The sequence below is a fragment of the Myxine glutinosa genome, chromosome 1, assembly GCF_964187855.1.
Source record: "Myxine glutinosa chromosome 1, kmMyxGlut1.1, whole genome shotgun sequence".
Classification (NCBI taxonomy): Eukaryota; Metazoa; Chordata; class Myxini; order Myxiniformes; family Myxinidae; genus Myxine; species Myxine glutinosa.
In genome coordinates, this window is record NC_136261.1 from 52752903 (window position 1) to 52765070 (window position 12168).

General features: G+C 43.2%; 1 protein-coding gene across 1 annotated transcript in view; it reads left to right on the forward strand.

Moving 5' to 3' along the window:
- The first annotated feature begins 4623 nt into the window (after nucleotides 1–4623).
- The window catches only part of LOC137423757 (putative methyltransferase YdaC), a 29601-nt gene continuing 22056 nt past the window's right edge, over nucleotides 4624–12168 (forward strand). The window contains exon 1 of the mRNA XM_068111242.2: nucleotides 4624–4822. Coding sequence (XP_067967343.2) covers nucleotides 4670–4822 — 153 coding nt within the window. The 5' untranslated portion in view covers nucleotides 4624–4669. The remainder of the gene's footprint in view (nucleotides 4823–12168) is intronic.

A 12168-nucleotide genomic window follows, 5' to 3' on the forward strand; every position in this document is an offset into this window, starting at 1 on the left:
GCTTCCAAAAGTGGATCCAAGAAACGATGTATTTTATCTAAAATGTAATTAAAATGATTCCTTGTGTCCTCGGAAACTGTGATTGCCCTCTACCCCAAATATATCCAATTTTCTCAGATCGTGACGTCCCCAACGTATACCTGAGTTCCGGAAAATCCCCCAGACACGACTTGCTTCACGAAGGTCTTTTGCCTCATTTATTTATTACGTATGAAATATCGCCGAAATTTTTAGGAGACATTACTGTACGTGTACGCTTCCATGAATTACAAGGACAGGAGCGCGATGGATAATGCATGGACACATATGGAGGACATGGGATTTGAACCTGGGGTTTCCCAAAATCAATAGCTGGGATTCACATAAACAAGTAAACATCGTGGAATCTATTTGAAATCTCCTAAGAATATGAAACAGACCGAACGTCCAACTTTGAAGCTTGTATAATACGAGGGCAGGAACTGGAAGGTCGTTGTTAAACTTGTTTAAAGGTTCGTTTAAAGTGTTATAAAGTGGTCCACGAAAGTCTTCGAAGCACTGCGGACGCCATTGCTGTTAAAGAAGAAGAGCGCGTGGTTCCCTCTTGGCGGAGTCCGCTGCCCTCAGTTCTGCGGTACCGGAATGAATTGTCCTAGAGTTTACAACAGCGTGCGGTGTACGATGAACCGAGAAGGTGAACCCTGCGGGATCCACGAGCGTCTTCGATGTCCGGATCGGATCACGTGGTACACGATCGGGGACGTCGTCACGTAAACGGCTACAAGGATGTTCCACCTGGGGCCTGCCCTCAGCATTCCAGCTTTCTCTGTTCGGGGTATGCGACCCTTTGTTCGGAGTTGTTAGCTCACCTTGGAAGAAGTTCAGGGGAGATTATGCGATGGCGGGTCGTCTGTACGTCCGTCATTCCGTCCGTCAGTCCGTCCGTCCGTCAGTCGTCAGTCCGTCATTCATTCTGTCAGTCAGTAATTCTGTCAGTCAATCCGTCCGTCATTCCGTCTGTCATTCCGTCAGTCCGCCCGTCCGTCAGTCGTCCGTCCGTCAGTCATTCTGTCCATCAGTCATTCTGTCAGTCAATCCGTCCGTCATTCCGTCTATCATTCCGTCAGTCCGTCCGTCCGTCCGTCAGTCGTCCGTCCGTCAGTCGTCAGTCCGTCAGTCATTCTGTCAGTCAATCCGTCCGTCATTCCATCCATCATTCCATCAGTCCTTCCGTTCGTCCGTCAGTCATCCGTCCGTCATTCCGTCTGTCAGTCCGTCAGTCCATCCGTCAATCCATCCGTCATTCCGTCCGTCAATCCTTCCGTCCGTTATTCCGTCAGTCCGTCCATCAATCCGTCAGTCCGTCCGTCAATCCGACCGTCAGTCCGTCAGTCATTCCGTCCGTCAGTCCGTCTGTCATTCTGTCAGTCCGTCCGTCCGTAAACAGTTGAAACCTCTTCTCCAAAACCGTCGATAGGATTGCGACCAAACTTGGCACAAATGATGTTTGTTGCGTTGTGACTAAAATTTGTTCATGGCATTGAAAAAAAATCGAGGTCTAAGTGGGTCAACGGGGGTCAAAGTGGGTCCAGGTGTGACCCCCCAAGTTCCATGAAACTTGACCTCAACCTTCATCACTCGTGATGTACCAAAGTTTGTTCACGGGATTAAAAAATCGGGCCCTGCGATGGTGTATGGGGGGGGGGGGGGGGGGTTGCCCCCCAAAATAGGTATTTGCCCTTTTCTCTGAAACTACATACACTATTTCAATTAAACTTGACCACAACCTTCATCACCCGTGATGTACCAAAGTTTGTTCAAGGCATTAGAAAAATTGCGGTCTGAGGAGGTCGACAAGATGGGTGGGGGGTTCGGGGGCGGGGGAATATGTATTTTTTTGTTTGTTTGTTTAAAGTGTTATGATTATGTTGGTATGATCTACATGCTGCGCTGTCTTCTAGAAACCATTGACATTGGTTTAAAATACCTTTAGTCAGTGCAGTATACTGTTTATTCCACCAGGTGAGCACCCTATGTTTTTTTTTTACAGTACAGTGAAACCCCTCATCGGCTTATCCTCACTTCCTCATCGTTACATTTAAACCCAGAAGCTGATTTTGCTTTCTTGCTGGAAACAAAACAACCTTGACCACTGTTAATGGTTCAGTTTCAAACTTTACAGAAAATGGTTATGAACCAGAAATGTGCGTCACAAAGAAATGGGAATTGGCATCCTCTTCAACCAATATTTTTATGAACCATCTTCTCACGTATTTTTTGCCAATCTTATGGAGAAATAGTGTTTCACAGTCGAGGGTGTGAATTGACTCGATCGGTCCAAACGTCCCACTATCTCCTTTATTTTCGATCACACGGCTAAATAAAAGTGACCATTTGTTTTTCTCGGTAAATACTCCGGTAAATGACACGGATAAATAATAATTTTGTCCTTGTGTGCATTTTATCATGTACTGTTTCAGGCCGTTTGTCTGGAGCATTCCATGACGCTTTGGACATTTGGACTGTACTGCATGTTCCGTACTCTGCGACACGTCCAAGGTGCACCAGTTTCTGGTTCGTCAATTACAGTGCATTTGTTTTTAATTCACGGTTTTGTTATTATTCTGCAAATTTATGCACAAATGTTTAACACAGTTTGTGGGTGTGTAATGTTACCGATAGACTCCTAAACGGAGAGGCTCACGTACTTGATATTTGGCACAGACATGGCCATTGAGCCTGGGAAGGACATGGCCGACCTAAAAATATTTGACGAGATCCATATTTTTTATTCATATTTACCTCAGCGCATTTCAGCGAGGAATATTATACACGGAATCTGAGCGGTGGCAGAGCAGCGCGCTGATTCGCTCAGAGCGATCACGTGATGTTCCATTCCCGCCGCCAGACCATTGAACATAAAACACAGTTTGTGTGTGTGTAATGTTGTAATGTGTGTAATGTACGGGTCTCCCTTCCCCCGCCTGGCAACGCCGGTACTGGAGGGCGTCACAGGATTGGTGAGTCTCCAAAATCCGCTTCGTGCTGTTGCGAAGATGCAGGATGATGTCGCGATTGTTGTGCTGCTCTCCGACCATGAGAACTGCAACGTCATTGTTGACTGGCCCTCCCCTCCCTCCCCCTTCCCCCTCCCCCCTCCCCTCCCCCTCTCTTCCCCCTCCACCCTACCTCCTCCCCTTATCCCCTCACCCTCCCCCTCCCTTTTCCCCCTCCCCCTCCCTTTCCCCCTCCCCCTCCCTTTCCCCCTCCCCCTCCATTTCCCCCCTCCCTTTTCCCCCTCCCCTCCCCCTACCCCTTCCCCCCTCCCCCTCCCCCCTCTCCTCCGCCCTCCCCCTCCCCCCTCCCACCCTCTCCTCCCCTCCCCCCCTCTCCTCCCCTCCCCCCTCCCCCTTCCCCCTCTTCTCCCCTCCCCCCTCTTCTCCCCTCCCCCCAGTTCCCCTCCCCTCCCATTCCCCCTCCCCTCCCCTTCCCCCTCCCCTCCCCTTCCCCCTCCCCTCCCCCGCCCGGCAATGCCGGGTACTTCTGCTAGTAATTAATATATTCTTGTTACTTTTTCGATTTGGTTAATACTGAGAAGAGTGTTAAAAAGGTTAAATGTGTTGCACTTTTTGTTTCGCTTCAGGAACCAAAAGCCAAAGAAGCAAAAGGAGCCAAGGAAGAAAAAGGAGCCAAAGAGACAAAAGGAGCCAAAGAAGCAAAAGGAGCCAAATAAGCAATACGATCCAAAGCAGCAAAAGGAGCTAAAGAAGCAAAAGGAGCCAAAGAAGCAAGAGGAGCCAAAGAAGCAAAAGGAGCCAAAGATGCAAAAGGAGCCAAAGAAGCAAGAGGAGCCAAAGAAGCAAAAACAGCCAAAGAAGCAAAAGGAGCCAAAGAAGCAAAAGGAGCCAAAGCTCTGAACTACTTGTGACAGCCACCGTGAAATGGTGGTGCAGCATCAGGTGGCGGAGGTTAAATTTGTCTTCGAGGGCAAAATACAAATACAATTTTACATCAACATTATTCTCCTGTCTTTTTCAAAGTGAATGTTGAGCTTTGCAAACGCAGCATGCGAAGCGGCTGCCGGAAACGGGAGATAGCCGATACACAGACATACACTAACTTCAACTTGTATAATAGATTTGTTAATATATATTATTTATTTACTTTTCAACACTTGTACTGTGAGCTAAAAAGGCTGCTGCTGTGCTTTTCCTTTATTTATGAGCTCGTTGCTACTCTAATTTAGGATCTTCATTCAAGAAAGGGTGGGGGTGGGGGCAGGCCTGTGCTTGCTCTTGACGCCCCAGATCCCATCGGTCATACTACACAGATATTATGGGAAAGGTTTAGGGGTTTAGGTGGGAACACTTCGTTCACTGACCGACTTCTCAGTTGGTCGATGTAAAAAGGTCTCCTTTGCATTCCTGAGGATGTCACATGTTTTTTACGTTTTGTGTAGTGGTTTGTGTTTAGACGGTATAATTAGCACCTGCACATTCAGCGTTAAGAATATTTTACACAGTATGTCAAGCTAATTGACTAATCTCACGTTATCCTTTTATCATCGCTGTGGTTATATTAATAATTTTAAATACTATTATAAATGCTGGCAGAGATCCAAGTAGTAAGTAATATATTGGTGTGTCACATCATTCCATCGTTATTTGTGCTTCACTTTCACGTCGGCTCAATGATTGGACCTTTTAGGACTCGGTTATTGCGACAGCTCGGCCTACCGTCATGGTCACCCCTCGGATGGGTCGTCAAGCACTTTTTGCAGCAGCACAACATCCTTTTGGAGCAAGCTGCTGTGCACCTTGCAGTTTTGGAACCTGACCACCAGGTATTTTTTTCACATCTCGCAATGATCTCTCGATTTTCTTTTGAGTTTGAATTTGATGTATTGGTGATCGATATTGCAATGTTCAAGAGATTTTTGTTATTGTTTTTCATCCTGACATTTCTTTTTGAAGTTTCTGAAACTTTCAGATTCAACTTTGAATGTGAAGCTAATGTTTAACTTTGCTTTGCTTTACCAATCACTACAAGTGAATACCTTTGTGTGCTGGTAAGTTAATCATCATACTGAAGGAACTGCGCTCCAACGCGAGTCGAAAGAATTGACGCGACCAAAGACGGAATTCGTCCGAGTTGCTTTATTGAAACAAAACAGCTCAGGTATTCTGACAAGCCCGTTTTTCGGGCAACAATATATATACACATTTATGTCGGGAAGTTTGCCCGGCAAAAGCTATACCGGGCATGCCCGGGTATCAAGGGCGAGCCTTGGAAAGGCGAGTCTGGACCTGCCCGGGCGTGTTTGGCTGCGGCCTGGCAAGTCGAGGCTGGGCGTGCCCGGGCGCTCTGGGCGAGCACTGGAAAGGCGATAGCGGGCATGCCCGGACGCTCTGGGCGAGCCCTGGAAAGGCGATAGCGGGCATGCCCGGACGCTCTGGGCGTGCCCTGGAAAGGCGATAGCGGGCATGCCCGGACGCTCTGGGCGAGCCCTGGAAAGGCGAGAGCGGGCATGCCCGGGAAAGACGAGACCGGGCGTGCCCGGGAGGTTCGGGCGTGCCCGGGAACAGTGAGTCCGGGCATGCCCGGGAGAGGCGCGTCTGGCCGTGTTCTGGCCAGTGCAAGGCGATTATGTACATCCAGCGGTAACCGCTACAATACTGTACAAGTTAAGAAGTGTTTATTTGTATGATTTATATGCACTCCTGAATCACTGTTCAGCCAAAATGAGGTTTGTGGTGAGGTTCCTTAATTCTGGGAAAATTATCCCGCCCATAATTCTGGATAAATTATCCTGTCCATAATTCTGGAGAAATTATCCTGTCCATAATTCTGGAGAAATTATCCTGTCCATAATTCTGGAGAAATTATCCTGTCCATAATTCTGGAGAAATTATCCTGTCCATAATTCTGGATAAATTATCCTGTCCATAATTCTGGAGAAATTATCTTGTACATAATTCTGGATAAATTATCCTGTCCATAATTCTGGATAAATTATTCTGTCCATAATTCTGGATAAATTATCCTGTCCATAATTCTGGATTAATTATCCTGTCCATAATTCTGGATTAATTATCCTGTCCATAATTCTGGATTAATTATCCTGTCCATAATTCTGGATTAATTATCCTGTCCATAATTCTGGATAAATTATCCTGTCCATAATTCTGGATTAATTATCCTGTCCATAATTCTGGATAAATTATCCTGTCCATAATTCTGGAGAGATTATCCTGTCTATAATTCTGGATAAATTATCCTGTCCATAATTCTGGATAAATTATCCTGTCCATAATTCTGGATAAATTATCCTGTCCATAATTCTGGATAAATTATCCTGTCCATAATTCTGGATAAATTATCCTGTCCATAATTCTGGATAAATTATTCTGTCCATAATTCTGTTTAAATTATCCTGTCCATAATTCTGGAGAAATTATGCCATCCATAATTCTGGATAAATTATCCTGTCTATAATTCTGGATAAATTATCCTGTCCATAATTCTGGATAAGTTATCCTGTCCCATAATTCTGGATAAAATATCCTGTCCATAATTCTGGATAAATTATCCTCTCCATAATTCTGGATGAATTATCCTGTCCATAATTCTGGAGAAATTATCCTGTCCATCATTCTGGATGAATTATCCTGTCCATAATTCTGGAGAAATTATCCTGTCCATAATTCTGGATAAATTATCCCGTCCATAATTCTGGATAAATTATCCCGTCCATAATTCTGGATAAATTATCCCGTCCATAATTCTGGATAAATTATCCCGTCCATAATTCTGGATATATTGTCCCGTCCATAATTCTGGATATATTATCTTGTCCATAATTCTGGATAAATTATCCTGTCCATAATTCTGGAGAAATTATCCTGTCCATAATTTTGGAGAAATTATCCTGTCCATAATTCTGGAGAAATTATCCTGTCCATAATTCTGGAGAAATTATCCTGTCCATAATTCTGGATAAATTATCCTGTCCATAATTCTGGAGAAATTATCCTGTCCATAGTTCTGGATAAATTATCCTGTCCATAATTTTGGAGAAATTATCCTGTCCATAATTCTGGAGAAATTATCCTGTCCATAGTTATGGATAAATTATCCTGTCCATAATTTTGGATAAATTATCCTGTCCATAATTCTGGATAAATTATCCTGTCCATAATTCTGGATAAATTATCCTGTCCATCATTCTGGATAAATTATCCTGTCCATAATTCTGGATAAATTATCCTGTCCATAATTCTGGATAAATTATCCTGCCCATAATGCTGGATAAATTATCCTGTCCATAATTCTGGATAAATTATCCTGTCCATAATTCTGGATAAATTATGCTGTCCATAATTCTGGATAAATTATCCTGTCCATAATTCTGGATAAATTATCCTGTCCATAATTCTGGATAAATTATCCTGTCCATAATTCTGGATAAATTATCCTGTCCATAATTCTGGATAAATTATCCTGTCCATAATTCTGGATAAATTATCCTGTCCATAATTCTGGATAAATTATCCTGTCCATAATTCTGGATAAATTATCCTGTCCATAATTCTGGATAAATTATCCTGTCCATAATTCTGGAGAAATTATCCCGTCCATAATTCTGGAGAAATTATCCCGTCCATAATTCTGGATAAATTATCCCGTCCATAATTCTGGATAAATTATCCCGTCCATAATTCTGGATAAATTATCCCGTCCATAATTCTGGATAAATTATCCTGTCCATAATTCTGGATAAATTATCCCGTCCATAATTCTGGATAAATTATCCTGTCCATAATTCTGGATAAATTATCCTGTCCATAATTCTGGAGAAATTATCCCGTCCATAATTCTGGAGAAATTATCCCGTCCATAATTCTGGATAAATTATCCCGTCCATAATTCTGGATAAATTATCCCGTCCATAATTCTGGATAAATTATCCTGTCCATAATTCTGGATAAATTATCCTGTCCATAATTCTGGATAAATTATCTTGTCCATAATTCTGGAGAAATTATCCAGTCCATAATTCTGGAGAAATTATCCCGTCCATAATTCTGGAGAAATTATCCCGTCCATAATTCTGGAGAAATTATCCCGTCCATAATTCTGGATAAATTATCCCGTCCATAATTCTGGATAAATTATCCCGTCCATAATTCTGGATAAATTATCCCGTCCATAATTCTGGATAAATTATCCAGTCCATAATTCTGGATACAATATCCTGTCCATAATTCTGGATACATTATCCTGTCCATAATTCTGGATAAATTGTCCTGTCCATAATTCTGGATAAATTATCCTGTCCATAATTCTGGATAAATTATCCTGTCCATAATTCTGGATAAATTATCCTGTCCATAATTCTGGATAAATTATCCTGTCCATAATTCTGGATAAATTATCCTGTCCATAATTCTGGATAAATTATCCTGTCCATAATTCTGGATAAATTATCCTGTCCATAATTCTGGATAAATTATCCTGTCCATAATTCTGGATAAATTATCCTGTCCATAATTCTGGATAAATTATCCTGTCCATAATTCTGGATAAATTATCCTGTCCATAATTCTGGATAAATTATCCTGTCCATAATTCTGGATAAATTATCCTGTCCATAATTCTGGATAAATTATCCTGTCCATAATTCTGGATAAATTATCCTGTCCATAATTCTGGATAAATTATCCTGTCCATAATTCTGGATAAATTATCCTGTCCTAATTCTGGATAAATTATCCTGTCCATAATTCTGGATAAATTATCCTGTCCATAATTCTGGATAAATTATCCTATCCATAATTCTGGATAAATTATCCTGTCCATAATTCTGGATAAATTATCCTGTCCATAATTCTGGATAAATTATCCTGTCCATAATTCTGGATAAATTATCCTGTCCATAATTCTGGATAAATTATCATGTCCATAATTATAGATAAATTATCATGTCCATAATTATAGATAAATTATCCTGTCCATATGAATGAATGAATGAATGAATGATCGTTTTAAGGCCATTTTCCCCGCTAGAGTGGGGGTTAGCCTTGCGGGCCCCATGACAATCATGGTTCCCTGTTTGAGGCAATGTTTTTATGGCCGGATGCCCTTCCTGACGCCAACCCTTGGTCACGCTCTTACCATGCGCAGGGATACAGTGTACCTATTCTAAATCGGGGTACACACCATGATCATTCAACCCAGCAAGCTGGTACTGTCCATAATTCTGGAGGAATTATCCTGTCCAAAATTCTGGAGGAATTATCCTGTCCATAATTCTGGAGGAATTATCCTGTCCATAATTCTGGAGGAATTATCATGTCCATAATTCTGGAGGAATTATCCTGTCCATAATTCTTGAGGAATTATCATGTCCATAATTCTGGAGGAAGTATCCTGTCCATAATTCTGGATAAATTTTCCTGTCCATAATTCTTGATAAATTATCCTGTCCATAATTCTGGAGAAATTATCCTGTCCATAATTCTGGATAAATTATCCTGTCCATAATTCTGGATAAATTATCCTGTCCATAATTCTGGATAAATTATCCTGTCCATAATTTTGGAGGGATTTTCCCATCCATAATTCTGGAGAAATTATGCCATCCATAATTCTAGTGGAATTATCCCGTTCGTAATTCTGGTTGATACAGGCCCTGAAACTTTCTCCAAAGTGATCCGTGTTGTTATTGTTGTTGTGAAGGTAATATTGAGGTAATATAAATTTTCCAGTGCAATCGGGTTGTTGTTTTTGTGAAGGAAATGTTGAGATTGTTTCTTTTTCCGGAGTGATCCTGTTATTGGAGGTGTAGTTATTGTTGGAGGTTAATATTTACACGGTAATATTTCTTTCTCTGAAGGGATCGTGTTGTTGTTGTTGTTGTTGTTGTTGTTGTTGTTGTTGTTGTGTAACCCCGGACAGTTCTCTTGAACAAGCCTGCGGCATGGAGAAAGTCGATCAATCTCGCGATCCAGAGATCCCCCCACATCCAGGATGATGTAACCCCACCTTCATGAAGTCACGGCCACGACAGAGTTGGAGAGAGGGGGATGGAGAGGGATGGAGAGGGATGGAGAGGGAGGGAGAGAAAGAGAAAGAAAGAGAGAGAGAGAGGGAGAGAAAGAGAAGGAGAGAAAGAGAGGGAGGGAGGGAGGAGGGGGAGAGAGAGAGAGAGAGAGAGAGAGAGAGAGAGGAAGGGAGGGAGGGAGGAAGAGAGAAGAGAGAGGGGGAGGAAGCGAAAGAGAGAGGGGAGGAAGCGAAAGAGAGGGGAGGGAGAGAAAGAGAGAGGGGGATGGAGAGTGAGGGAGAGAAAGAGAGAGAGGGTGGGAGGGAGAGAGAGAGAAGAGAGGAGAGAGAAGAGAGAAGAGAGAAGAGAAGAGAGAAGAGAGAAGAGAGAAGAGAGAAGAGAGAAGAGAGAAGAGAGAAGAGAGGAGAGAGGAGAGAGGAGAGAGAGAGAGAGAGAGGGGAGAGAGAGGAGAGAGGAGAGAGGAGAGAGGAGAGAGGAGAGAGGAGAGAGGAGAGAGGAGAGAGGAGAGAGAGAGAGAGAGAGAGAGAGAATTGAATTTGAACACCGTTTATTTCCACAAAATACACAAGGATGTCAACCTATACCGCAAGGGTATTTACAAGCAGGAGCAGAGAAAAAAAGAGGTACAACAACACCAAAGCATCACATTCTTGATGCAATTCTTAAAACATCATGACGAGTTCCGAGTCCTGAACCACACACAAGGCCTCGTGAGTGCACCATTTCCATTCAAAAAATTCAATATTCCCGTTGCTCATATGGTGATCAAATTCTAGCCTTAATCTTGCTGACACCAGCCCTTTAAATATTGGAATGACGTCATCGCCATAACATTTGTCAATCTTAATTTTCCTTGACTTATAAATTGCATATTTTGCAATGGCAATCAGGAAATTCATCAAGGCACCAGCATTTTTACAAGAGGAGGTAAAGGGTACACCAAAAATAAACATATGCACGGTAAAAGTGAAGGATAATTTATAAGAAAGGTGTGCAATCACAGAAAGTAGAGGTGCTAACCTCCTGCACTGGACATATGCATGAAAAAGATCCTCCTCCTGTTCGCAGAAGGGACAATTTACAGGCACCGAGGCATTAAGATGGTGGATAAAAGTGTTTGAGGGGAGAGCCCAATGTGTTAGCCTCCATTGGATATCCGCTAAGAACCCATAGATGGGTGGAACAAACATATTATGCCACAGTGGAGTAGAGGGAAACCCCGGCCCTAACCGTTCTGACCACAAGGCCACACGCATCGCTCCAGACAGGGATGAGACTTCTTTCCCCCTCACGAGTTTAAGGACACCAGCCTTAGTTACTAAGTGAAAGGGGGGGGGGGGGGGGGAAACCCATCATCATTGGACTGGACAGAGGGCAGCACCTTGATTTCGGGAAAAGATAGTCGAAGATCTTCGACAATTCCGGCACCTTCCCAGCCAATGTTTAGCTGCCTGAATTTTTTTACGACTACCTGTTTGATTTGTTGAACAACTCGAACAGATGCTACACAAACACCTGTCGCCACCACCCCAGCAGACCTCCACTTGGTTCCAGATGCATCCCTTAGATCACTCACTTTGCTTACGCCTCCTTTAATGAATTTTTGAATTAAAGCATGGCTACGAGGAATACATGGGAAAAAGCTGTTATAGAACAGAGGCTCTTGGAGGAAATTACGACAATTATATGCCTCAAGACAACGTTTAACCTCGAGGCCTTTCCATGCATCCAGCAAACTCCGATAAAAAGCGGGAAGTGAAGCACTGCTGACACAATCAAGGTCCACCAAGAGAAGGTGCCGATCATAGTTCATTCCACCAGCCTGTTGTAATAGAAAATGTGCAAATGGGCGCCAGGGCAGCTCCTCCGCATACAGTAGTCTCTGCACAGACTGCAGGCGAAAAGCCATAATCCGCCCAGAGACATCAATGACTCCTTGGCCCCCCTCCTTCCGAGGGTGGTACAGTATACTGGGCCGCAGCCAGTGGTAGCCGCTCCAAAAAAAGTCTATCAGCTTCCTCTGGATGGCCGGGATCAGCTCCTTGGGTGGCTGCAGGGTAATGACTTTATGCCACAATCTCGCTGCAATCAGGTTATTGATAACAAGAGCGCGGCCTCTGTATGAA